This window comes from Oratosquilla oratoria, chromosome 23 (genome assembly GCF_046742065.1).
Source record: "Oratosquilla oratoria isolate Oo_2021 chromosome 23, ASM4674206v1, whole genome shotgun sequence".
Classification (NCBI taxonomy): domain Eukaryota; kingdom Metazoa; phylum Arthropoda; class Malacostraca; order Stomatopoda; family Squillidae; genus Oratosquilla; species Oratosquilla oratoria.
Window position 1 is genome coordinate 21,671,257 of NC_134799.1, and position 23,727 is coordinate 21,694,983.

Here is a 23,727-nt window from a genome sequence, read left to right on the forward strand (position 1 = left end):
AAACGTAAACAATGTGAGTGCACCCGGCGTATTTTGGGAGGAGCTTGGCAAAAGCCCGTCAAAACTTCGGCCAATAGTGTGGGGGAGCTACCCGATTTATGGGTCTCTGTTGATAAACGAAATCCAAATTTTGGAGAAATTATCCTCGCGTTGGTGTTTAAACGTAAAACAACAATGCCATCTATTGAATGCATCCGGCGTATTTTGGGAGGAGCTTAGCAAAAAAAGCCCGCCAAAACTTCGGCCAATAGTGAAAGGAGCTACCCGACTTATGGGGTTCTGTTGATAAACAAAATCCAGTTTTTGGATGCACCCGGCGTATTTTGGGAGGAGCTTAGCAAAAGCCCGGCAAAACTTCGGCCAAGTGAGAGGAGCTACCCGACTTATGGGGTTCTGTTAATAAACAAAATCCAATTTTTGGACAAATTATCCTCGCGTTGGTGTTTTAACTGTAAACAACAGTGCCATCTATTGAGTGCACCCGGCGTATTTTGGGAGGAGCTTAGGAATAGCCCGCCAAAACTTCGGCCAATAAATAGTGAGAGCTACCCAACTTATGGGGCTCTGTTGATAAACGAAATCCAAAATTTGGAAAAATCATTCTCGCGTGTCGTCTATTGCACCCGGCGTATTTTGGGAACACTTACAAAAGCTCGCCAACACTTCAGCCAATAGTGAGAGGACCCTCGCGTTGGTGTTTTAAACGTAAACAACAACATAGTGGACCAGGTGTATTGTGGGAGGAGCTACCCGACTTATGGGGCTCTGCTGATAAACAAATCCAAAATTTGGAAAAATCATCCTCATGTTTGGTGTTTAAATGTAAACAATGTTGCACAAGGCGTATTTTGGGAGGAACTTAGCAAAAGCCCGCCAAAACTTCGGCCAATAGTGTGAGGAGCTACCCGACTTGTGGGTCTCTGTTGATAAACGAAATCCAAATTTTGGAAAAGCTGTCAGTATGCATTTTTTGAATATTTAATTGAATTTGATTTAATTGAAGTATCGATATGTATATGAATTTCTTGTTCTAATGCTCTTTGTTGTTGGTGAATTTATATATATAATACATATATTTGCATATTACAGTAGTTGAACTAGGTATACTCTTCTTTATCAGCATGTATGGTGAGCCCTTCTATGCCAGATTTATACCGTATAAAGAATTTTATTTTATTTTTTCTAGTAAAACTTACATACAAGATACATGTGACAATGTGACCCAGGTCATAACTCTTACTTCCTTCCATTTCATTCTTTCCTTCCATTTAACCCCCAATCCTCCCTCTCCCCCATCTTATCTATCCTGCCCTCTAACTAAAAACCCAGGGCAGTCGGGGAGATGCAGGGATGACCGATCATCTGGAAGCCAAGAAATGAGGGAGGGTTACTGAATGGAAGTGGATTGTCTCTGACTTTGGCTACCTCCCTTGTGAAGGGGAAAAACCCCTTGGTAGATGTATGACAATGTAGTTTTTGATAACTTTTCACTCATTAATCACTCTGTGAGGTATCTAAGCAAAACAGCTGAACAGGAGCTTAATATATCTAATACCCAAAGGCAGGTTTGAATCCTGAAGACAGAGAACCTTGATGCAAAGTATGAAGACACCTCGATGTTCACCAACAAAAGCTGGGTTGGAGTACAAGACACATTCCCTATCTTTATACAAGTGGCAACTTAACCCAGTGAGATAACTCAGCTTAATTTCCTTCCACTAACTCTCCCATATCATTCTATGGCCCACTGATTTAAAAGAAGACAACAGAAACACTTGTTAGGCTGCATGTGCAATTCATAGCTGGCTATGCACAGCTTCTTCAAAATACCACCTCCCCTCTGGATGTGATGATGAAGAGGATGCAAATAATTATGACATCAACCCAGGGGCTTGGTGACAAGGGGTGTTCAGCTCTCTCCAGTCTGTGGACCATATATGTGTTATTTACCCAACAACTACACCAATACTGTGGAGACTTTGCCAGGATTATGCAAGAGCATTTAATACAACTCTGTTCCATGGCAGTTACAACAATTGCATATATAAACTAGACTAAAGCCATTGGGACAAAGTTACTCTAGCTTCGTAAATAAGGGGTCTAATACAAAAAAGATGACCTTCATTAAGACCTTCTTAATTACTGAAATAGCCAACTTGCGTAAGACAAAAGGCATGTATAACAGTGGCTTAAAGGGGTTATGAAATTGTATACCACAAAAGCACTGAAATAAATACTTTATTCATAGCATAAACATTGTAATCCTTTATCTTATAATCAAGACATTCAAAAATGTACAAAATAAACATTGCAAGTTAGAGTCTGCTTCTTGTGATTGATATAACAACAGGTCAAATTACTTCATACAATTGTACAGTAAAAATCTGTAAAGGAACAATTACAATTTTTTTCTTTTTATACACTGAAGAGATACTGGAATTTCTTCATTTCTACCACTAGAAAAATAAAGGCCTGAGCCATGGAATTTAAATTAAGGCACATTTTTCTGATTTTCCTCATACTGTATTGAATACAAACTTAAATATTTATCATTTACACTTAGGCATTACTTCTCCACTCCCTTGCCTAATATCTGGAGGACTGTTACCAGTTGCTGTAGTTCTGCAGGTTTCCAGTCAAACTCAAGGCAACAATTATCAATCTGTTGCCCCATTTCTATCTTGTATAAAACAAACAGCCCTCGCATGTTACATGAACAAAACAAATATTTCCCTTTATTACTTCCATGGTGTTCTACCTACCTAATAAAACATATCACAATTTTTTTTTCACATTTCAATTTTCCACTGATAGCATACCAAGAAAAAGCAATCCTATTTCTGCACTCGACTTAAATAAACAAACTTTCAAACATACTACTCATTATAATAACCTTATAATCTCAATGGAATCACTTCCATTCAGATGACAAAATATATATAACTATGCCACAGCCTTGAGTTATCCATGGATTTTTATGATATAATCTGTGGAGTGCCACTTGGAAGGGTTCATTCCAACTGGAAATGAATTATTATATCACCTAAGTTACCTTACGGAAAACTAGACCATAAAAATGGCTGCACTTCAACTTGAGTGCATATGGACCCATCAGTGGGAGTGAGTTTCCCTTCAATGAAACAAGAATTACAGTACTGTATCAGGAACCAGCTAGGAAATATAATTGATACTACAATTTCAAGTTGATAGAGGAAATTGATTGAGTGAAGCAAGTAAATGCCCTGGGGGATTAAAAAGTGTAATGAGAAACAGACATTTGGGAATGGGTGCTAAGAGGAGATTGTATGAAAGGGTGATTGTGCTGACAGCACTGTATGGGACAAAAACAAGGAAATAAGAGAGGAAGAATTTAAATGTTTGAGAGGAAATGCCTGGGAAGTATGGTAGGGGTTAATTGGCTGGATAGGTTGAGAAACGACGTATGGAGGAGAGCAGGAATGGAAAAGGAGTTGGGAGATAGGGTTGATGATGGAGTATTAGGATGGTTTGGACACATGGAAAGAATGAGAAAGGAAAGATTAAAGAAGTGTGGAAAGCAAAGATGGATGGAGTGAAGATGAAGGGGTGACCAAGAATGAGATGGATGGATGGAGTGAAAGGGGTGCTGGGAAAGAGGGGGGGATATCTGTCAAGGAAGGAGGAAGGGAGCAGACAGAAGAGAGGGGCAAGTGGAAAATAATTGTGTATGAATGGTGCTGTGATGCATGGGAGTGGGTGGAGGATGGAGGGGTGTTAGGGAGTATGCGTGAATATTTTTATGAACCCTAAAGGGATTTCTCCCCATCTTTTTCTGCATGAGGGGACAGAAGGGGGGGGGGGGTGACTGATTATATGAAGCAACCTTGCTGTGGATGTGCTGTATCTTGCTGCATTGCTTCTGACCCAGGGCAATGGGTGAGATGCAGGGATGACCTGTCCTCCAGGAGCCAAGAAAAGAGGAAGGGGTGGAATGTGAGTGGATTATGCCTTTGACTTTGGCTACCTCCCTTGTAGGGGGGGAAAAGGCCCTTGGTATATGTATGTACATAAAGCCACTTGACAGTAACTGGGAAGGAAAAAAATAGAAAAGAAAAAATAATCTTTGCTGTTTACAGATTAATACATCTGTAGGAAGAACAAAATATCATCTACAATACAAAATAAGTTAGTTTGTCACAACACTGGAATGACTAAAGGACACAGTAATATTCACCGAGACAGTGCTGAGTCCATTATTAAAGTATCTTGTTCCAAGACACAAAATAAATACAGGTAGCTCTTCTTAAATGAGGTTGTTAAATGCAAAATTGTGCAATTTTATTATACACAGTCATTAGGCCCCCTTCCCCAACCACCACAGGGGTAGTTCAAACTTAAACAATGTCATATCTTATAAGCTGTGGTTGGCTCGTAATTATTGCAATTGAGAAGTACTACCAGTACCATGATCTGGAGATACAAAAAATGCCTCCTCTTACCATCCATTCTCAAACATCTACTTCTCATTACACTTTTAGTCCAAGGCACTTGCTTCTCTCAATCTACAACCTACCTCCACTCTTTTGGATACCTCCCTTGCAAGGGGGAAAGAGCCCTTGGTATATGTACAAAAAAAGGTTTTTCTCAACCCATTTACTATGAATTTATTTTTTATTTTTTTTTGCTATATGGGCATATCTTAAACCATTTAATTAAAATGATGTTTCCCACAAATTCCTATTTGGTTACAGATTTTAGTTAACATTATTAAATCAGCTATTTCCTTTGCCACAGTGATGTTTTGTACATTTTTATTCTGCCTAACACTAAATGACTATATTCAACCATGGGGGTGGGGTGGGGGTCACCCTAACTCACAAATGGGTTTTCAATTAATGACAATCTCCTTTTTGTCCAGTTTACTTCCTAGCTTAAATAAACTTGTATAAACAATAACTAGAATGAACTATGATGGTATCACCATAGTAAACATTTCAACCCCTTCACTAAAGTTCTTTATAGATTTAATTTAATCTAATGGTGGAAAATTCTATTCAACCAAAAATATTGCTATCATGAAGGGGTTCAATTAATACAATTACATAAAATCTGAAAGACATAGCTATTCACAGCCTTGTTTGACTTCACATTAGTTAATGTGGCTCAGACTTGATTTTCATTATCCCAAATTCTGAAGCAGGTACCCAAAAATCTATTTCCTGTTCCACTTCATGTGGTTCTACTTTCACCTCAAATTCATCATTTCTTGCATAAGACAAGTCTCTAAAATTTTTATTAGATGTTGAATCATGTATATCTTTTGTGTCTTCCATTTCTTCCTTAATGTCAGCCACATCCAGCAACTCCCCTGAAACTGATTCCGTCTTGATTTCATATCCTTCAGTTTCACTCTTCATATTCAGTCTGTGAGTTCTGATGTGTTTCTCTAGAAGACTTGCCTGAGTAAATCCATCACTACATACCCAACATTGCTGAAATTTTCTTCTCATATGCATCTTTAGATGTCTATTGAACTGACTTGCTTTAGTGAAGACTAACTCACACATTGTACATTGGCAAAGTTTCTTCCCTGTGTGTGTCTTGCTATGATTCTTTAGCTGCCGCAATGTCTTAAAAGATGACTCGCACTGTTTACAGCCATGAGCCTTTTGTGCTAAATGTCCCTTCAAATGATCGTTGAGACCATTTCTTGTGGAAAATACTTTAATGCAGTGTGTACACTTGAAGGGTTTTTCTCCCGTGTGAATCCTACTATGCTTCTTCAAGCTACTTGACTCCGTAAACGAAGCACTGCATTTACTACATTGAAATGGCTTCTCTCCTGTATGGGTTCGGAAATGCATCCTGAGGTAGCCAAACTGTGTGTAAGCTGCATTGCACAAACTACATTTATGTGGCCTCTCTCCTGTATGAGTTCTAATATGCATCTTAAGGCTGTATTGCTTTGTAAAAGCAAATCCACAATATTCACACTTGAATGGCCGTTCTCCAGTGTGGATCATGACATGCTTCTTCAGGTTACTATGATCTGAAAATGCAGCAGTGCAGTATGAACATTTGAATGGCTTCTCTCCTGAATGTGTTCTTAAGTGTTTGTTGAGGGTACCTGCTTCAGCAAAGGCTGAGTTACACACTGAACATTTGTACGGTCTTTCTTCTGTATGTCTTCTTATGTGTCTTCTTAGATCACCCGTCCTATTAAAGTTGACTAAACAGTGAGGACACCGATAAAGATCTTCACCTGAATGACTTTCCATCATGTGAGCCTTGATGCGATGACCGTTTTTAAAAGTAGAATTACATAAACAACACTTGTAAGACCTCTTCTTTGTTTCATGTTTCACTTTATTGGAATTCATGGCTGCAGCTTCTAAACTTGAGGTATGTAAGCTATCCTCCTGGTTTTCCTTGGATTTCAAAATGAAGTCAGATTTACATTTTCTCTGGCTCTGTTTATTTCTTGTGGGTGCTTTGCTGCTCATTTTTATTGTCCTCTTACCAGACTCAACCTGTCAATGAGAAAGGCCAAGATGAAAGACAATTAAACATAGATGAACTGCAGGAAATAAGACTAATTACATAAGAGAAATTAACTAAACTTTTCAAAAGCATGGTCAATGATACAATAGATAACTTATGGGCTCTGTGTACACAAGATATTTTTGCAATGTTCATGATATCCATATTGGTTATATGACAACTTTATATCAAAAGATGGAAAGCTGCATTACTTTTAACTATTGTAGCTGCTCAGTAGCATGCCGCTGATATTTTAGGGTCTATATGGGGCACCCCTATGGACCAGAGCCACACATAATTTTGTCTGTGGTAGAGGAAATCCCTAATCATAAAGAAATGATGATACTTTATTATACTGCGATTGTCCCCCCACTCTTGATACTGTCCTGTACCACTTTTCTGAATATTAATTTTCTTTTTTCACCAAAGTTGAAAAATAAGACATTAGTTTCCTAATATGACGGATTGTTAGTGATAAAATCAAAAGAGTAATATTCTCAATGATGAATGTCACAAAAAATTACTGAATTCTTAGGTGGAGAAATTTAAGTCCTTGCTATGCTATTACAAGTATGATAAACTATTCTTCCTACTGCAAACCATTTCTTTTCTACTATGTAAATCTTAAAGTGACTTAACTATGTGGAAAATGTCCCAGTTTCTCCTTTAACTTCTTTACCCTTTAGATGCCTCATTTCTAAACTTTCTTTTCTAATTAACCCCTTCAATACGATGATGCCTATGTAGGTGTCATGAGGCGCAAGTGAGTATATGTGGATGCCAGCATCGGTTTCCTGATTATATTTATTTTGTAGTTGTAGCTGCGTGACACCTATATTCTGTGAACAGGCTTGATCACTTTTTCAGTGGTTACAAACATTCTGGGTGAAAGGAAACAAATATAACAGCTGTAACTTTATATAATGTGCATACTGTGATGCATTATCATATGTCAGGCAGCTAATGAGTGTGTGAACATTTGACTTGTATTGATGTGGTTAATCTTTATCACTGTCTATCAAAAACACCATCATCACCACCACATGTATGTATCAATTATCACAGGTTAAATTCTGATAGGTTAAAAAAAAAAAAAAAAAAAAAAAAAAAATTCAATGTACAAGGAATTCTTGGTAACTCATTTTGCCATGTTTGGCACAGTAAGAGTGGGCAAACATTATGTTATTAGATGAGGCAACTTTACTCTAAGAGTGCCGCAAACTGGGCATTGCATGTCTTGATTAACCATTTCCATAATAGATGGCATTCATTCCTTTGCTTGGGCTACTGCCAAGGTATCATTAATTCCCATAGCACCCCTTCATGCAAAGGAGTAGACATCTTACTGGAAACCCAAACTACTTCAGTGGATCAGCACATCATTTGAAATGCATATAATAAACAACTTAATTAAAAAATAAAGTTGTTTTGTACATTAATGGGAAATAATTTTTATGCTTTTGTATTACTTGTCATGAGTACTAAAGTTATTACATATATATATATATATATATATATATATAAATAACTTTTTTTTTTTTTTTACCTTCGACAAATGTCCTTATGATGTTGCTGTTTTCCATAATATCAGTACCTAGTACTAATCTACTTTTATGGAACAGGCTTGAGGTAACAATCCAAACAATTCAAAATCATATGTTATTCAAAGTAAGTGGTAAGCTATTTCTTTTACAGCAGTAGGTAATGTTCCTGCCTCAAAACATGAAAGGTCTGGGTTTGGTCCCTGGGCAGTGGAAAAATACTTTCTTGACTTTCCAACCCCTCTCCACAATGGCAAACATCAGAAGTGCAGATCAGTGTCACACATATGTTAACACCTCATCATTAGGGTTGAGCTGATTACACAGATTTCAGACTGTCATTCACAACTACAGCCATTCCAACATACCAAAGAAACTTCACATGCATTTCTCACCATATATAAGGTGGCGTGTCCCTGGACAGGTCATGGTGTTAACACTGAAACTACATGACAAGACAAGACAGATGCTTACTTGTCTAGGAGTCCAAGCAATTATATGTATGCTTAGTTATATTGTCCAGTCAACTTTTGTCATTTTTCAATTTAATATTGGTATAAAACTACTACATGTATTACAGTATTACTTCCTATTTGCATTTTTAATACTTTTGTTATCTTATTCCTTAAGGGGCCTCAAAGGAAATAAGCCCCCTATTGGTCTTTTTTTGAGTTATTCCTAATATATTATATTCTTACCTATGTCTCAGCCTATATTCCTTATATCTGTTGTTTAATTCACTCGTACTGATTACTGGACTTAATCTATTATAATTGTAAATAAAAATGTTTGTTACTTTGTATACCAAGATAGATCTATCTTCTCACCATATATAATAATAATAATAATATACCTTACCGAGAAGGATTAAGCCACCGTGGCTTGGTACAGTTCGTCCCTCAGGAGGCCTCAGTGTAGATATATCTCATCTGCGCCGATAATTAATCATAATGACAGAATAACTTAACATACCTATCTACATGCACTTTAATTTAATAATTCCCGTACTGCTATTTCTAATAATTATAATCCTTTCCGGCCATTCCTTACTTAGAGATGGAATGTTAAACAAAAAACATGTACCTTCATGCAGTACGTAGTATCTATATAGCACAATAACACCAGACAGAACGTTAACAATTTACTGTAATAGGCAGACCTCTGTCATGCTGTTCTTATCTTGCTTACTTGTCAACGACTCAACAACAGTGCAGCAAGGTTGAGTTGCCTATTTTACCTTAAATTTACCCTTAACATTACCGTTTATTTATAATCTATTTATCAAGACCTTATATATGTTAAAAAATATCACCATAATGTGCACAGTAATGAAATAGTAAAGTGTAATAATCGTGTATTTACACGGCTATTCACTCATGTTGCCACTGTCCATAGATGTTGCTTTATCCTTGATCAGGGTAGTATATATTCGGTCCGTCATCAGTTTCACGTACGTTGATGTAATTTTGAAGTTGTCTGATGTAGAATTTTCAAACGTTCTCTTAGCTTGAATAATTCCAATTAACGTGTCTGTGTTCATAATAATAATAATAATAATAATAATAATAATAATAATAATAATAATAATAATAATAATAATAATAATAATAATAATAATAATAATAATAGTAATAATAATAATAAAAACATTAATAACATTAACAGCAATAATAATAATAATTTTATTTGGCATTGAATCAATATACATGAAGTGCAGATAATGAAAAGAACACATAGTTCGAAATAACAATTACAAATGCCGAGGATAAAAAAAAAAAAAAAAAAAAAAAAAAAAAAAAATGGGGAAGGGTGGTGAGCTAAACAGAACAGTTGGAGTTTTATTCACCGACGTTTCGTTCTTACCAGGACATTCTCAAAATATATACAATCTCAGAAAATGAATAGCTTTTATACTCCATCCTTGTCATGTTCCTCTCCCTCCATACACTTATCCGTTCACAATACTTCTTAGGTGACTCCGACCATGCCGCTTCTCCCTCTGTTCTTAATCATCCTCTTGACCTCCCTGATGATTAAGCACCATGTCAGGACGAAGCATTTATTTGTACGGCGTTTTGCTTGTCACAGATTTTTCAAGAACACTTACTTGAAAAAACTGTAACAAACGAAATTTCGTACTATTAAAGGCTCCGTCCTTACATAGTGTTTATTTCGATAGACTTTTCGCCAACTGCCACTTTCCTACACATCATCATCATCATGTCTGTTGAGGAAGGAAGGGAGAGGACGGAAGACAGAGGTGAGTGGAGAATGGTTGTATATGGATGATGTTGTGACTGCATGAGGAGGAATAGGCGGGGGGGGGGGCCGGGGTAGTATGTGTGAGTAAATTTTGACGCAGCCCGAAGGGATTTCTCCCCGTCCTCGCCTTATATGCAGAGGGGGACGGAGAGGGGGGGGGGTCGCCGATTAAATGAAGCGGCCTTGCTGTGGATGTACTGTGTCTTGCGACACTGCTTCTGACCCAGGGCGGTGGGCAGGGTGCAGGGATGACCCGTCATCCAGGAGGTGCTCAGATGAGAGGGAGGGTGGGAGGGGCGTGGAGTGTATCTAGGGATGAAATGGGTGGGAGTGTTTTTATGCCTTTCCCTTTTTGGCTACCTCCCTTGGGAGGGGGAAGAAACCTTGGTATATGTATGTATGTATGTATTATTATTATTATTATTATTATTATTATTATTATTATTATTATTATTATTATTATTATTATTATTATTATTATTATTATTATTATTATTATTATTATTATTATTATTATTATTATTATTATTATTATTATCATTATTATTATTTTCATCATCTCCTCATCCTTATAGTGAAAAGCCACTTAATAATCTGTAAGTCAATTTGCCTTTCCCACAATCCTGCTGATATGTGTGTCAGGTGACAGGTTGTCTGTTATCAACACCCCCAAATATTTTTCCGTTCTTGCATGTGTAATGGAGTCTCTGCCCAAGGAATAGTTTAAAGGTGGTCTTTTGAAGTTATTGCCTATTTCCAGTACTTTTTCCATTCTTGGTTCCATGCAAAGATAATCTCTAGATCTTTTTGCAATAACCCACAGTCCTCTTCATTTTCCACTATTTGAATGATTTTTTGTACAATCTGCGAACATGCTGACATAGCTTATCGTACTTTCCATCATGTCATTGATATAGATAAGAAACACTATTGGTGCAATGTCTAGATCTTTTTGCAATAACCTACAGTCCTCTTCGTTTTCCACTATTTGAATTATTTTTGTACAATTTGCGAATTTGCTGGCATAGCTTATCGTACTTTCCATCATGTCATTGACATCGATAAGAAACACTTGGTGCAACCACTAAACCTATGGAACTCCTCTCGTTACTGTTCTCCATCTTGACATATTATCCTTTACGAATGTTTTCATGTACCTTCTCATGAAATATTTTGTGCATTCGAGTAGTTTGCCTTTAAGTCCTCCAATATACTCCAATTTCTACATGAATTGATTATGAGGTACCTTATCAACTTTTTTGGTCAAGGTATATACAGTCCACCCATCCCTTTCTCGTAGCACATCAATCACTCTCGAGTAAATACTCAAAAGGTTTGAAACGCATGACCTTCCGGATCTGAAGCCAAACTGGGTGGCTGTAGTAAGTAATGGGCAGGATAGATAAGATGGGGAAGAGGGGGGGGAGGGGGGGTTTGGAGGGCCAGTGCAAGGAAAGAACGAAGTGGAAGGAAGTTAAAGTTTTTATAGGTGTGGGGCAGACGCACTTGCTCAGTTATGTGTGGCTGGCTGTCAGACTGTTTATCTCCTGATATTTGATCCATAGATCTTTCATAAAACTTTACTGTTGTGCTGGCCAGTGATACCGGCCTATGATATCGTGGTGTATCCTTAATTCCACCTTGGGAATTGGTATCATATTAGCCATTTTCCAATCTTGCGGCACAGTGCCTTCTTTCAATGAATATGCGATAGCACCTCCGTATATCGGAGGCGTCGCCATATTGTCCAAATGTTTTGTATGTAATCGCTGATGAACTGTCGGTGATACTTCACCTAAAATATCAATCAAATGATCTTTGCTAACAATGAATATAATCATTTATATATTGTTATTTATACTTTGAAAGTAATAAAAAGATGTTTTGGAAAGAAATTAAGAGAGGAAGAGGAGGCGAATCAAGTAGAGAAGAAAAGGTAAAAGGTGCAGATGGAGAGATGATAATGGAAGAGAAGGGAGTGAGGGGAAGATGGGCAGAATATTTTAGGGAGTTGCTAAATATGAAGGAGGATAGGGAGGGAAAGATAGCTGCAGTGGGAAATGCTAAGAAAATGATTGATGAGTGAGGAAAAGGGAGGAGAAATAAGGAAGGATGAAGTGAAGGCAGTTGTTAAGATGATGAAAGCAGGTTAGGCACCTGGTCTGAATGGATGCCATGCAGAATGTCTAAAAAAAAAGGAGGTACAGTGATGGTGGACTGGCTGGTGAGGTTATTTAATGTTTGCTGGAGAGAGGGTAGAGTCCCAGAGGACTGGAGGAGTGCCTGTATAGTTCCACTTTACAAGGGAAAGGGGGACAAGTGTGAATGTAGTAGTTTCAGAGGGATTAGCTTGTTAATTGTAGTTGGGGAGGATCTTGATTGAGAGGATTAGGAGAGGAACAGAGGGAGTAATTGGTGAGGAACAGTGTGGATTTAGGATGGGTAGAGGTTGTGTAGATCATATTTTTGTGGTAAGACAGATATGTGAGAAAGCTATAGGAAAGGGGAAGGATGTTTTTGGGGCCTTTATGGACCTGGAAAAGGTTACGACCGGGTAGACTTCTAGAAAGGTACTGTGGGAGGTTTTGCGGATATACGGGATAGGAGGAAAGCTTCTAGGAGCTCTCAAGAGTTTTTATGAGAGTAATAGAGCTTGTGTCAGGATTAGAAATGGAGAGAGTGAGTGGTTCGAGGTAAAGGTGGGACTTCGTCAAGGATGCGTTATGTCACCCTGGCTGTTCAACTTATACATGGATGAGGTGGTGCGAGAGGTAAACGTAAGGTTAGTGGGTCAGGGATTGGAGATGGTTAAAGAAAATGGAGAAAAGTGGGAGGTGAGCCAGCTATTTTTTGCGGACGACACTGCACTTGTGGCAGGGATTGAGGAAGTTGGTGACAGAGTTTGGGAGAGTGTGTGATAGAAGGAAGCTGAAGATAAATGTGGGTAAAAGTAAGGTGATGAGATGTACAAGGGGTGACAGTGGCAGTAGTCTGGAAGTGAGCATTATGGGAGAGCGAATGGAGGAAGTGGATAGTTTTAGATACTTGGGTGCGAATGTGGCAGGAAAGGGTGGAGTGAAGGTGGAGGTAGAATGTAGATTGAGAGAAGCGAGTAAATGCCTTGGTGGATTCAAAAGCGTAATGAGGAATAGACATTTGGGAATGGATGCTTAGAGGAGACTATATGAAGGAATTATTGTGCCAACAGCACTGTATGGGGCAGAAACATGGAACATAAGAGAGGAAGAGAGAAGGAGTTTGAATGTGTTTGAGATGAGGTGTCTGAGAAGTATGATAGGGGTTACTAGGCTGGATAGAATGAGAAATAAGGAGGTGAGGAGGAGATCAGGGGTGGAAAGGGAGTTGGGAGATAGGGTTGATGAAAGAGTATTAGGATGGTTTGGACACATGGAAAGAATGAGTGAAGAAAGACTAGTAAAAGAGGTATGGAAGGCAGATGTGGAGGGAGTGAACATGAGAGGACGTCCTAGGATGAGGTGGATGGATGGGGTGAAGGGGGCTTTGGGGAAGAGGGGAAGGTCTGTTGAGGAAGGACGGGAGAGGACAGAAGACAGGGGTGAATGGAGAATGGTTGCGTATGGATGATGTTGTGATGCATGAGGTGGAATGGGCGGGGGGATGGGGGGTGAGGTAGTATGTGTGAGCAAAATTTGACGGAGCCCGAAGGGATTTCTCCCCATCTCCTTTATGCATGGGGGGGACGGAGAGGGGGGGGGTCGCCGATTTAATGAAGCGGCCTTGCTGTGGATGTGCTGTCTTGCGACACTATTTCTGACCCAGGGCAGTGGACAAGGTGCAGGGATGACCCGTCACCCAGGAGGTGCTAAGATGAGAGCGTGGAGGAGTGTGAAGTGTATTCAGGGATGGAATGGGTGGGAATGATTTTATGCATTTCCCTTTCTTGGCTACCTCCCTTGTAAGGGGCAAAATGCTTTGGTATATGTATGTGTATGTATGTATTTATACTTTAAAATTATATAACGTGTCTCTCGATGCCATATAAATATAGCGAAATTAAAAGGATAGAAACTAAAAATCGTTGGAGGTGATGCTATCCACCATTTAGTCCTCGGACACTTAGTTTTCTGGACAATTAGTCCTCCACTAATTAGTCTCCCTTTGAAAAATAACTGTGGACATTTAGTCTTCCCAGTAAAATGTCTTCAAATTGATATTGTATAATCAGCTTAAAACATCAGTATTTATTATCTTATTGTCAATGAGTGATTCAATGTAATCATATATAAATGATAAATAAGAATAGGAGGATTACAGGCTCTAGGGTGCCTTATATTTCACACCTGGTATGACATATATACCAAGTGTGCTGCTAAAATAAGGTATGTGTGTGATGGTGAGTCAATAGAAGAACTGGGTGAACAACTTTTTGTGACATCATTTACAAATCTTATTTATTTTTCACCTATCATAATGTAAAACAACGTGTATGCCGCAACACAAGGTAATTATCATCTTGTATTTGATTAAAGGGTTTAATTGAGGATTAGTTGAGTGCATTGAACTCGAATTCAGTTCACATACAAATACTTGAATTATGGTACTAATCATCACAGGGCAAATTATCGTATTGATAATCAAATAATTAAGAATTTAAGAGTAATTAGTTTTTCCTTTGATCAATGAAATTAATTGATAATTTTTGTTCAAGAGGAATGAACAATTGGCAATTACTGTAACTGTGAATTTAGTTCACATGCTCTCATCACTCATGTTCCATAGAAAGTGTACATAGTCCACCCAGGAAGGTTGTGGTCCATGGACATACTTCTTTTTATTTGCCTTATCTGTGCTTTAACTCATCCAATTTGTTTATTGTGAATTCCTTTTGCTCCAATTTGTGTTCCCCTGACCCTTAAAATTACCCCATTTTTTATCCCATGGTACTCCATGATGAATGGTCCCATTTCCATTCGACATTCCATAAGAGCCTGACTAACAGTCAGAATCCCAAAGCCCTTGATACCAATATTCCGCAAAGAAAGAGAGAGAGAGAGAGAGAGAGAGAGAGAGAGAGAGAGAGAGAGAGAGAGAGAGAGAGAGAGAGAGAGAGAGAGAGAGAGAGAGAGAGAGATTGAAATTCACAGAGCTGGGCGCGTCCCTCGATTTTCGGATAATGCGTTAGCGTTCCTACGTTCCTCCAGTCGCGGTTAGTGCATTCCTGAAATAGCGTTCCTCAAATGTTTTCGCTCTGTATGTTCCTGCGTTAGCGCTCCCAAACTATTAAAGCGTCCCTCAAAAAAGTAGTGCGTTCCTCGAAAAAAACTGCGTTCCTCAAAAACACTACTGTGCGCATCAAAAAGTTATTCCGCAACTCAAAAATAAAACAAAATACAAAGTAACAAATACATCAGAGCTTCATACGTTAAAATATATGTATATTTCAGACAACTAGACAAGTTACAAACATTTTTAGTTTTTAAAGAATTAAATTTACTGTCCTTCCTACTCCACTTCCTTCTCCTTGTCCTGCTCCTACACTTCCTTGTACCCAAGGAGGTGCATGTTGCCCCTCACAAACACCAGCTGTTCAAAGGTAATGTTGCTCAGGCTGGAACTTTATGCCCGCAAAATGTCTCCCGCCTAAACGTAAACAACTAAAGGTTTAGTCGTCTTTGCCGCTGACCAATGGGAGAGCTTCCCGCCTGAACGTGAACGACAAAATGTTGCCGCGTAGTGAATGTCATGAGGCCGTCCTTATAAACTCCGTGACAGGATTACGGACGGGTGTAACTTTGTCTAACCATCACCTATCACGCACGTGATCCACATGCATGCGACATGTCACTCCCCCCCCCCTTCTTGCTGACTTCGCTTTCCCAGGCCTCAGCACCTAATTCAGCAGTAATTCAGACAAAAAGAATATCGCCACACGAAGATGCCTAATGTCACCAGAGAAACCCATTAAACCCCTTTATTATACCTGCCCCTATTATATTACCCATAAGCTAACATATACATACCATATCTAACCACACCCACCAACCATACGACTAACCCCCATAAATAAAACTAACTCCAATGCTTAAGAATAGCGAAACTAACACCTTTACTTACGACAACCCACTAACCCCCTTTATATGCGATGATAACGTAACCAAGATAAGCAGAGCTGGGCAGGTCAAGAGCCTGCCAGCCAGAGCTGGTCAGGTCAAGTGCCTGCCAGACACAGGTGTGCCCAAGGTCAAGGCCCGGGACTTACTGTATTTTGCCCAAAGGGCCTATTGATAATTTATTGTTTGAAGACCCAGATTTATTGTAATAAACTGAAGAAACTCCGGCTTGGAGTTTATTTCGCCCGCATTAAGTCCACCTTAAGTCCACAACCATTTACGGTTCCACGGGTCCCGTTGGAACGTCTAGCCTTCTGATTGGCAGCCTTCCCTTTGGCTGTGGTTCGCGTGAGCGAGCTGTGAGCCTTGACGAGTGGATACGCCTCCGCTCACGTTGGTGACGTCATCAGTTTGGGTTGGACCGGCCAGAGGAGCAGGCATCTCCGGTGTGACCGGCATCGGCGGTTGAGACAACGTCGCCACACCATTGCCCCCCCCCCCCTCTTTTGGAAACGAGCAGCGCGGAGGGTAAGGAGTCGCACGAGCGGAGTGGGAGTAGCGGGCAGGCCTTCTGAACAGACGGCCTGATTTTCCCGTCGAGCGAGATCTCTGGGGAGAATGGGCTGGACAACGGAGAAAAGGCGGTGGCCGGCTGTAAGCGGGTAGTAGTTTTGACGAGAGGGTTCTGGCTTGGCGTGGAGCTGTGGGGATAGATGGGTAGGTGAGTGGGGTAAAGGTAAAGTCGAAATTGAGTCCGGGGGGAAAGTAATGTGAGCAGGGTTGTGGGCAACAATTGTGGTGGGAAGAGGTGGGCTGGCTTGATGTGGACTAGTGGCAGGGATGTGTTGTAAGAGGGAGAGAAGGTGGGAAGAAGGATTGGAATTGAAAGAAGAATTGGAATGGAGAGAAGAAGGGAGGTGAGCTGGTTTGAGCCTGTCGATGGAAATGCGGTCTGGCTTAGAACCTCGGTCGATGAGGAAGTGCTTCGCTGACCTATTGATAACTTTGTAGGGTCCATCATACGATCGTTGGAGAGGGGTTCGTCTGGAGTCCCGCCTGACGAAGACATGGTCTGCTGAATCAAGGTCAAGGAAAACATGCATCGGGTTTGTGTGTGTCGTCCGTGGTGGCGGGGGAAGGGTGTTGGCAAAGGTCTCCCTGAGTAGTTGAAGGAGGGTGTGTGGGTCGAGGTCGCCGATAGTAGGGTTGGCTATATCCCAGGAAAGACGAAGGTCCTCTGCATACACTAACGGGAATGGAGATGCATCGCTGTCGACCTTGGGAGTGTTGCAGATGGAGAGGAGCAACAGAGAAGGGGCATCGGCCCAACCATATGAGGGTTGCTGTGCTTTTAATGACTCTTTCAGCTGGCGATGGAACCTTTCCACGAGTCAATTGGCTTGTGGGTGGTACGCAGTGGTCCGTTTGCAGTTGGTGCCAAGGAAATTGAGGAGTCTGAACCAGAGGTCAGATTCAAACTGGGCGACCCTGTCGGTGATGATGGTGTGATGGGCGCCGAATCTGGATACCCAACCTTAAAGGAAGGTACGGGCGGTTGTCTCAGCAGAGATATTAGGTAGAGGAATCGCTTCTGGCCACCTGGTGTACCTGTCGATGCAAGTGAGCAGGTAACGCATGCCACGAGAGGGAGGTAGGGGGCCCACAATGTCCACATGGACCGATTGGAAGATTTTTGTGGGTGCGGTGAAGCGATGGAGTAGAGCATTGACGTGGCGCGTCACCTTTGATGACTGGCAGGTACGGGTCCATTCTCTAACGCCTTTGATGATTCTGCGACATAGTGTTATAAGGGGCCCTGGCATTCGACACGAGCAGGGCACCGTAGGTTTGCATCGCAATGTTGTGACGTGCCCGACCCCCAGACGCTTTCCAGTATAAGGACTCTGTCACGAGCACAATGCCCTCATTGATACATGTGTCATACGACGTGGCATCGTCTTCCTTTTGCGCAGGGAGTACGACGTTGCCCCCGCGTCAGTCTATAGCTGTCTGTCTTACTGGGAGCATGTAGCTCTCCTATTGTGGTTTACTCCATGTACGCTTAACGTCACAATAAAGATTCCAAACGTCCCCCGCGTTTCAGTTGCATACATTACATGGCGCAAGGAGTAGGATTGCAAGCAATTGCTTGCAACGTGCAACAATGAAACATGGGACGATACGTGAATCGGTGGCGCGTACGTGAAAGGAGCACCGACGGAACTAGACCAATAGGCCACAGTGAACACGCTGGACCGTGAGTGCAGTGCCGATTACAGTGAGGATGCAAAATAGTGTGATAATGATAGCGACGTACTTTCGTGCACGTAGTGGTGCGAGCAAAGAAGTCTTTGTCCCACTGTTTTGGCCTACACACCTCCTGTGGCATAGTGTTATAAGGGGCCCTGACATTCGACACGAGCAGGGCACCGTAGGTTTGCACCGCAGTGTTGTGACGTGCCCGACCCCCAGACACTTTCCAGTATAAGGACTCTTTGTCACGGGCACAAGGCTCTTATTGATACATGTGTAATACGACGTGGCATCATCTTCCTTCTGCGCAGGGAGTACGACGTTGCCCCCGCGTCAGTCTATAGTTGTCTGTCTTACTGGGAGCATGTAGCTCTCCTATTGTGGTTTACTCCATGTACGCTTAACGTCACAATAAAGATTTCAAACGTCTCCCCGCGTTTCAGTTGCATACATTACAGATTTCAGGCCAGACGATGCGATCCGTAAGATGTTGTGTTGCCTGAATTCCAGGATGACTGTGGTCGTGGAACGCCGAGAACACATCCCTGCGATGACAGGCCGGGATGTATGGTCGGGGTTTACCTGTAGAGATGTCACACCACACTGGAACGGGAATATTGGGGAGCTGTCGGAGCTGCAGGGAGGATGTATTATTCAGGCGGAGGTGACGGAGTCCTCCGGCATTAGTCTGGGAGACTGCGATGAGTGCATACTCGATGTGTATGTGCTCAGGGGTGACTACAGTTAATCCTGGACAAGGCATCAGCAACATGATTATCTTCTCCCTTAATGTGTATTTGATGTGAGTGTCAAAATGGGACAATAATGATAGCTGCCGAGAGGATCTCAGTAAGTGGTCAGATTTCCTGTCCAGTGCGTTGGTGAGAAACTTGTGGTCAGTAAGGATGGTAAAAGGACGTCCTTCTAGAAGGTAGAAGAAGTGTTTGGCGGCCGAAATAATGGCCAGAAGCTCTCTATCAAAGGCACTGTAGCACATTTGGGAAGTGTCCAGCCGTTTGGAGAAAAATGCGATCGGCTGGAGCTGTCCGTTGACCCTCTGTGGGAGTACTGCACCTATGGCTGTAGAGGAGGCGTCAGTGGTGAGGACGATAGGAGCAATAGCCACCGAGTAGGACAGGCGGGTGAAGTTTGCTATTGCAGCCTTAATCTGCCTAAATGTTTGGGTTGAGGCCACCTAACGGGAACGACCGACCACTTGGAACGGTTCTTGATGAGGTCGTTCAGAGGTGCAAGTTTGGCGGCCGCATCGGGGATAAATCGATGATAATAATTGATGATCCCTAGGAATTGGCGAAGCATTTTGACTGACGGTGGCTGCGGGAAGTCGATGATGTTGTCCACTTTTGGGGGGAGAGGAGAGAGGTCCTCTGTTGATATACGGTCTCCGTGGAAGTCGAGTGATGGCACTCCTAGAAGGCACATTGATGGGTGTATCCTAAGGCCATAATCCTGCAATCGGTGGAAGAGGCGGAGATGGTGGCGGTGCTGGTCGTGGTTATCAGAAGCCACCAGTATGTCATCGGTGTAGACGGTGACGAAGTTGAAGTCTCTGAGAGCGTGATCCATAAAGCGCCGGAACATTTGAGCGGCATTAAGGAGGCCAAATGACATAATTCTCCACTCCGAAGGGAGTGATAATGGCGGTTTTCTGAACATCCTCTAGTGCTACAGGAATTTTGGTGGAATATCCTGGCGAGGTCGATCTTAGAGAACACCTGCCTCCCGTGGAGCTTGAAGTGGAAATCGTGGAAATGTGGAATGGGGTAGCGGTCAGCCTTGGTGCTGCGGTTGAGTTGGCGATAATCACCAAGGCCCGCCATTGGTTGGGTGGCGGAAGTGTCTTGGGAACTATACGGAGTGGCGATGCCCAATCACTCTCAGAGGGGCGGACGATACCTTGATCGAGTAGCTCTTGGAACTCTTACTTGGCGGCTGCCAACTTCTTTGGGGAAAGACGTCGAGGCTTACTGTAGACCGGTGGCCCAGTTGTTTCGATATGGTGCACTATGTTGTGGGGGCGGGGACTAGTGACCTTGTATGGAGACGTCATCTGAGGGAAGTCTTGAAGGATTCGTGTGTTCGCCAGCTGGCTGAAGGGAGAACACTTTGGAAGAAGTGTCGTTAGTAATAGTTCCTGGTATGCGACTTGTAGTATGGTACAGGCAGTTATCCCTGGTGCTGGCTGACATTTTGTATTGTTGTAGAAAGTCATAGCTTAGGATGGGTTGATGGACGTCTGCAATAACAAAGGTCCAGGGCAATGGGTGTACCGTTGGCTGCGAACAGATCTTATGACGGAAGGTCTTTACCTTGACCGAGGCTGTTGCAGAGGGCATGCTGCTGACGGCTGAGCCAGTGTCCACCAGGAAGGAGAGTCCAGAATTATCATTACGCACAGAGAGGAGAGTGGAGACATGGTTGGCGGGGGTGGCGGTGCCTACCAACCCCTGCGTCTGGCATTTTCCCGACCAGCTGCATGGCTCGGTACATCTGAGTGCTTTCTCACCAAAGCGGGCATGGTACCAGGAGGTACCGCTATCTCTAGGTGGCACAACACTTCGTGGCATTTTATTTTTGTAAATTAATTAACCCAGCAATTTTCTTATTTTTGGTCATTTCCTACCGGAGCTGCTGTACATTTTGGTTCTCGGCACTATTCGACGAATGAACGGTCCTGCTCACTGCACTATTGACTTGGGGAAAGCTGGCCTGTGATCACTAGCACCTGTAACATCACTGCATACTGTGTTCACTACACTGTTGTTCTTTTCTGTGAGCATGAAGTTTATCAGAGTTCCACAATCATTGCAGTGTTGCTTCTTTCTGAGAGTGTGATTTTTATCGAAGCTTGTAGAAACCTATGGCGCTGGTACATCCTGTCGGCGGTGGAGCAGTAGAGGTCGTCGTCCTTGTCAGCAGTCAGGGCGTCCAGATTTAAATGCAGGCCATCCGGCATCTTGGAGAGGTGAATTGACCGAAGAAGTTCCTTGGGAAGGTGCACCTTTGTAAAAGCATTGAGTGTAGCCATTCTTCTGAAAAGTGCTGATGGCCGGTCGTCTCCGAGTTGGATTTGTTGTATTTCCTTGTAAAGTTCCTCGTCAGATCTGGCGTAGTGGCTCCTCAAGACCGCCTTGAGGGCGTCACACTTGCGTTCCGCTGGTGGTGTAAAGATAACGTTCTGGACGAGGGAGATAACTTCCGTCGGTAGAGCGGCAATATACGCCCCGAAGACTTGCTGATCGGTCACCTCAGTCTGAGTGGCCAAATATCCTTGTGGGTAGATTAGCCAGTTCTCCACGTCATGGAAAAAAAAAATGGGGAGTTTGAACTTTGATTCTGCCATCTTCCTGGTTGTCACTCCGGTGGTCACCAATTTGTAGTGTTCTGGTATGGACATCCAAGGAAGAAATCACACTCCTGACTACCCAATAATATTATCTCTTTTAATCACCGAATAAGACGAGTATATGGCGAGCCTGAAATCTGGAACTCGAGGTCCTTCATCGATGCTAGGAGAGAGAAGGTCTTGGAGCTGAAGGTAATTTGTTACTGCGACGGTCGGTGAAGGTGTTCTGGTCTCGGTTGGCAAGAGGTCGTCCTTATAAACCCTGTGGCGGGATCACGGACGGATCCTGTTGGAACGTCTAACCTTCTGATTGCCCACCTTCCCCTTGGCTGTGGTTTGCGTGGGGAGAGAGAAGGTCTTGGAGCTGAAGGCGAGGTGTTGCTGCGACGGTCGGTGAAGCTATTCTGATTCTGATTTCCTAGGAAAGACCACCCGCTTGCGCAGGATCGTTTTTTTTTTTTTTTGTGAGGGGAAGAATGTCTGTAAGAAGATGAAAAGATAGTAGTGTATAAAAGAGGGCTATTGCCACCGGGCGATTAAGCGAGCGTTCAGGGGCTGCTGGTGGTCGTGGCTCGGGAGAAATGGACAGGGAACTCGGACGGCGGCGCCGACGCCGGGATTAAAATCACCAAAAGTTCAGAAAATGGTAGGAGGCGTAGTAGTAGAGAAAGGTGGAAAAACGGAAAAATCTTTAGTGGGAGGTAAACTGAAATGAGATGTAGTATAAGAGAAAGTTAGAAAGGAAGCGAATTTTAGTCGAAGAAAAAGTAAGTGTAGATGTTTGTGCGTGGGTCGTGGCTATGTTCGTGAGAGGTGTGTGTGTGTATCTTACGGGAAGTGAGTAGAGTTCACTTCCCGCGTGTAGAGCGCGTTCCTGATTAGCCCCAGGTAAGACCTGAGTTGCCTGCTTTTCCCCAGGTTGGGTTTGAGATTCTGTAGAGTTGATTCAGTGGCGGTGCTATTCTGGATTCCTGGATTCCAAGGAAAGACCACCTCGCTTGCGCGGGATCGGGTTTTGTGGGAGGGGAAGAATGTCTGTAGGAAAATGAAAAGATAGTAGTGTATAAAAGAGGGCTATTGCCACCGGGCGAATTGCGAGCGATTAGGGGCTTATTTGTTGTCGTGGCTTAGGAGAGCTGGGCTAGGAACTTGGGCGGCGGCGCCAATGCCGGGAGGAAGAGCAGATTATATTATATCACCAACGAAAGTTTGGAAAATGGTAGGAGACGTAGTAGGAGAGAAAGGGGGAAAAACGGAAAAATCTTTAGTGGGAGGTAAACTGAAATGAGAAGATGTAGTATAAGAGAAAGTGAGAAAGGAAACGAATTTTAGTCGAAGAAAAAGTAAGTGTATATGTTTGTGCGTGGGATGCGGCTATGTTCGTGAGAGGTGTGTGTGTGTAATTTACGGTTAGTGAGTAGATTTCACTTCCCGCGTGTAGAGGGCGTTCCTGATTAGCCCCAGGTAAGGCATGAGAATTCCTGTTTTACCCCAGGTTGGGTTTGAGTAGCCAATAGTAGCGATATTATTATTATTATTATTCACATTATTACCATTACTATTATTATTATTACATTATTGCGGCTATCACCAGTCAAGCTGGTGAAGGGGTGTGTTACTTGTAGGTACGGTTATACACGTCTTATCGTGTACACCGCACGTGGGACGGGCGCAGCTGACAGATAGTCTGTAC

General features: G+C 42.2%; 1 protein-coding gene across 8 annotated transcripts; it reads right to left on the bottom strand.

The window, feature by feature from the left end:
* Positions 1-2,222: 2,222 nt before the first annotated feature.
* On the bottom strand, positions 2,223-9,445 carry LOC143038016 (uncharacterized). 8 transcript variants are annotated; one of them, XM_076206858.1, is made up of 3 exons: positions 9,144-9,375; positions 8,919-8,989; positions 2,223-6,509 (listed from the first exon to the last, which is right to left on the bottom strand). In XM_076206858.1, the coding sequence occupies exon 3, from the start codon at positions 6,480-6,482 to the stop codon at positions 5,133-5,135; it is 1,350 nt and encodes a 449-aa protein (XP_076062973.1). In that variant the 5' UTR covers positions 6,483-6,509; positions 8,919-8,989; positions 9,144-9,375; the 3' UTR covers positions 2,223-5,132. The 8 variants fall into 8 exon arrangements, with proteins under 8 accessions (XP_076062973.1, XP_076062974.1, XP_076062972.1 ...); XM_076206859.1 differs by having other exon boundaries at positions 9,220-9,374; XM_076206857.1 differs by lacking the exon at positions 9,144-9,375 and adding an exon at positions 8,456-8,505 and having other exon boundaries at positions 8,919-9,137.
* Between the last annotated feature and the right edge of the window lie 14,282 nt (positions 9,446-23,727).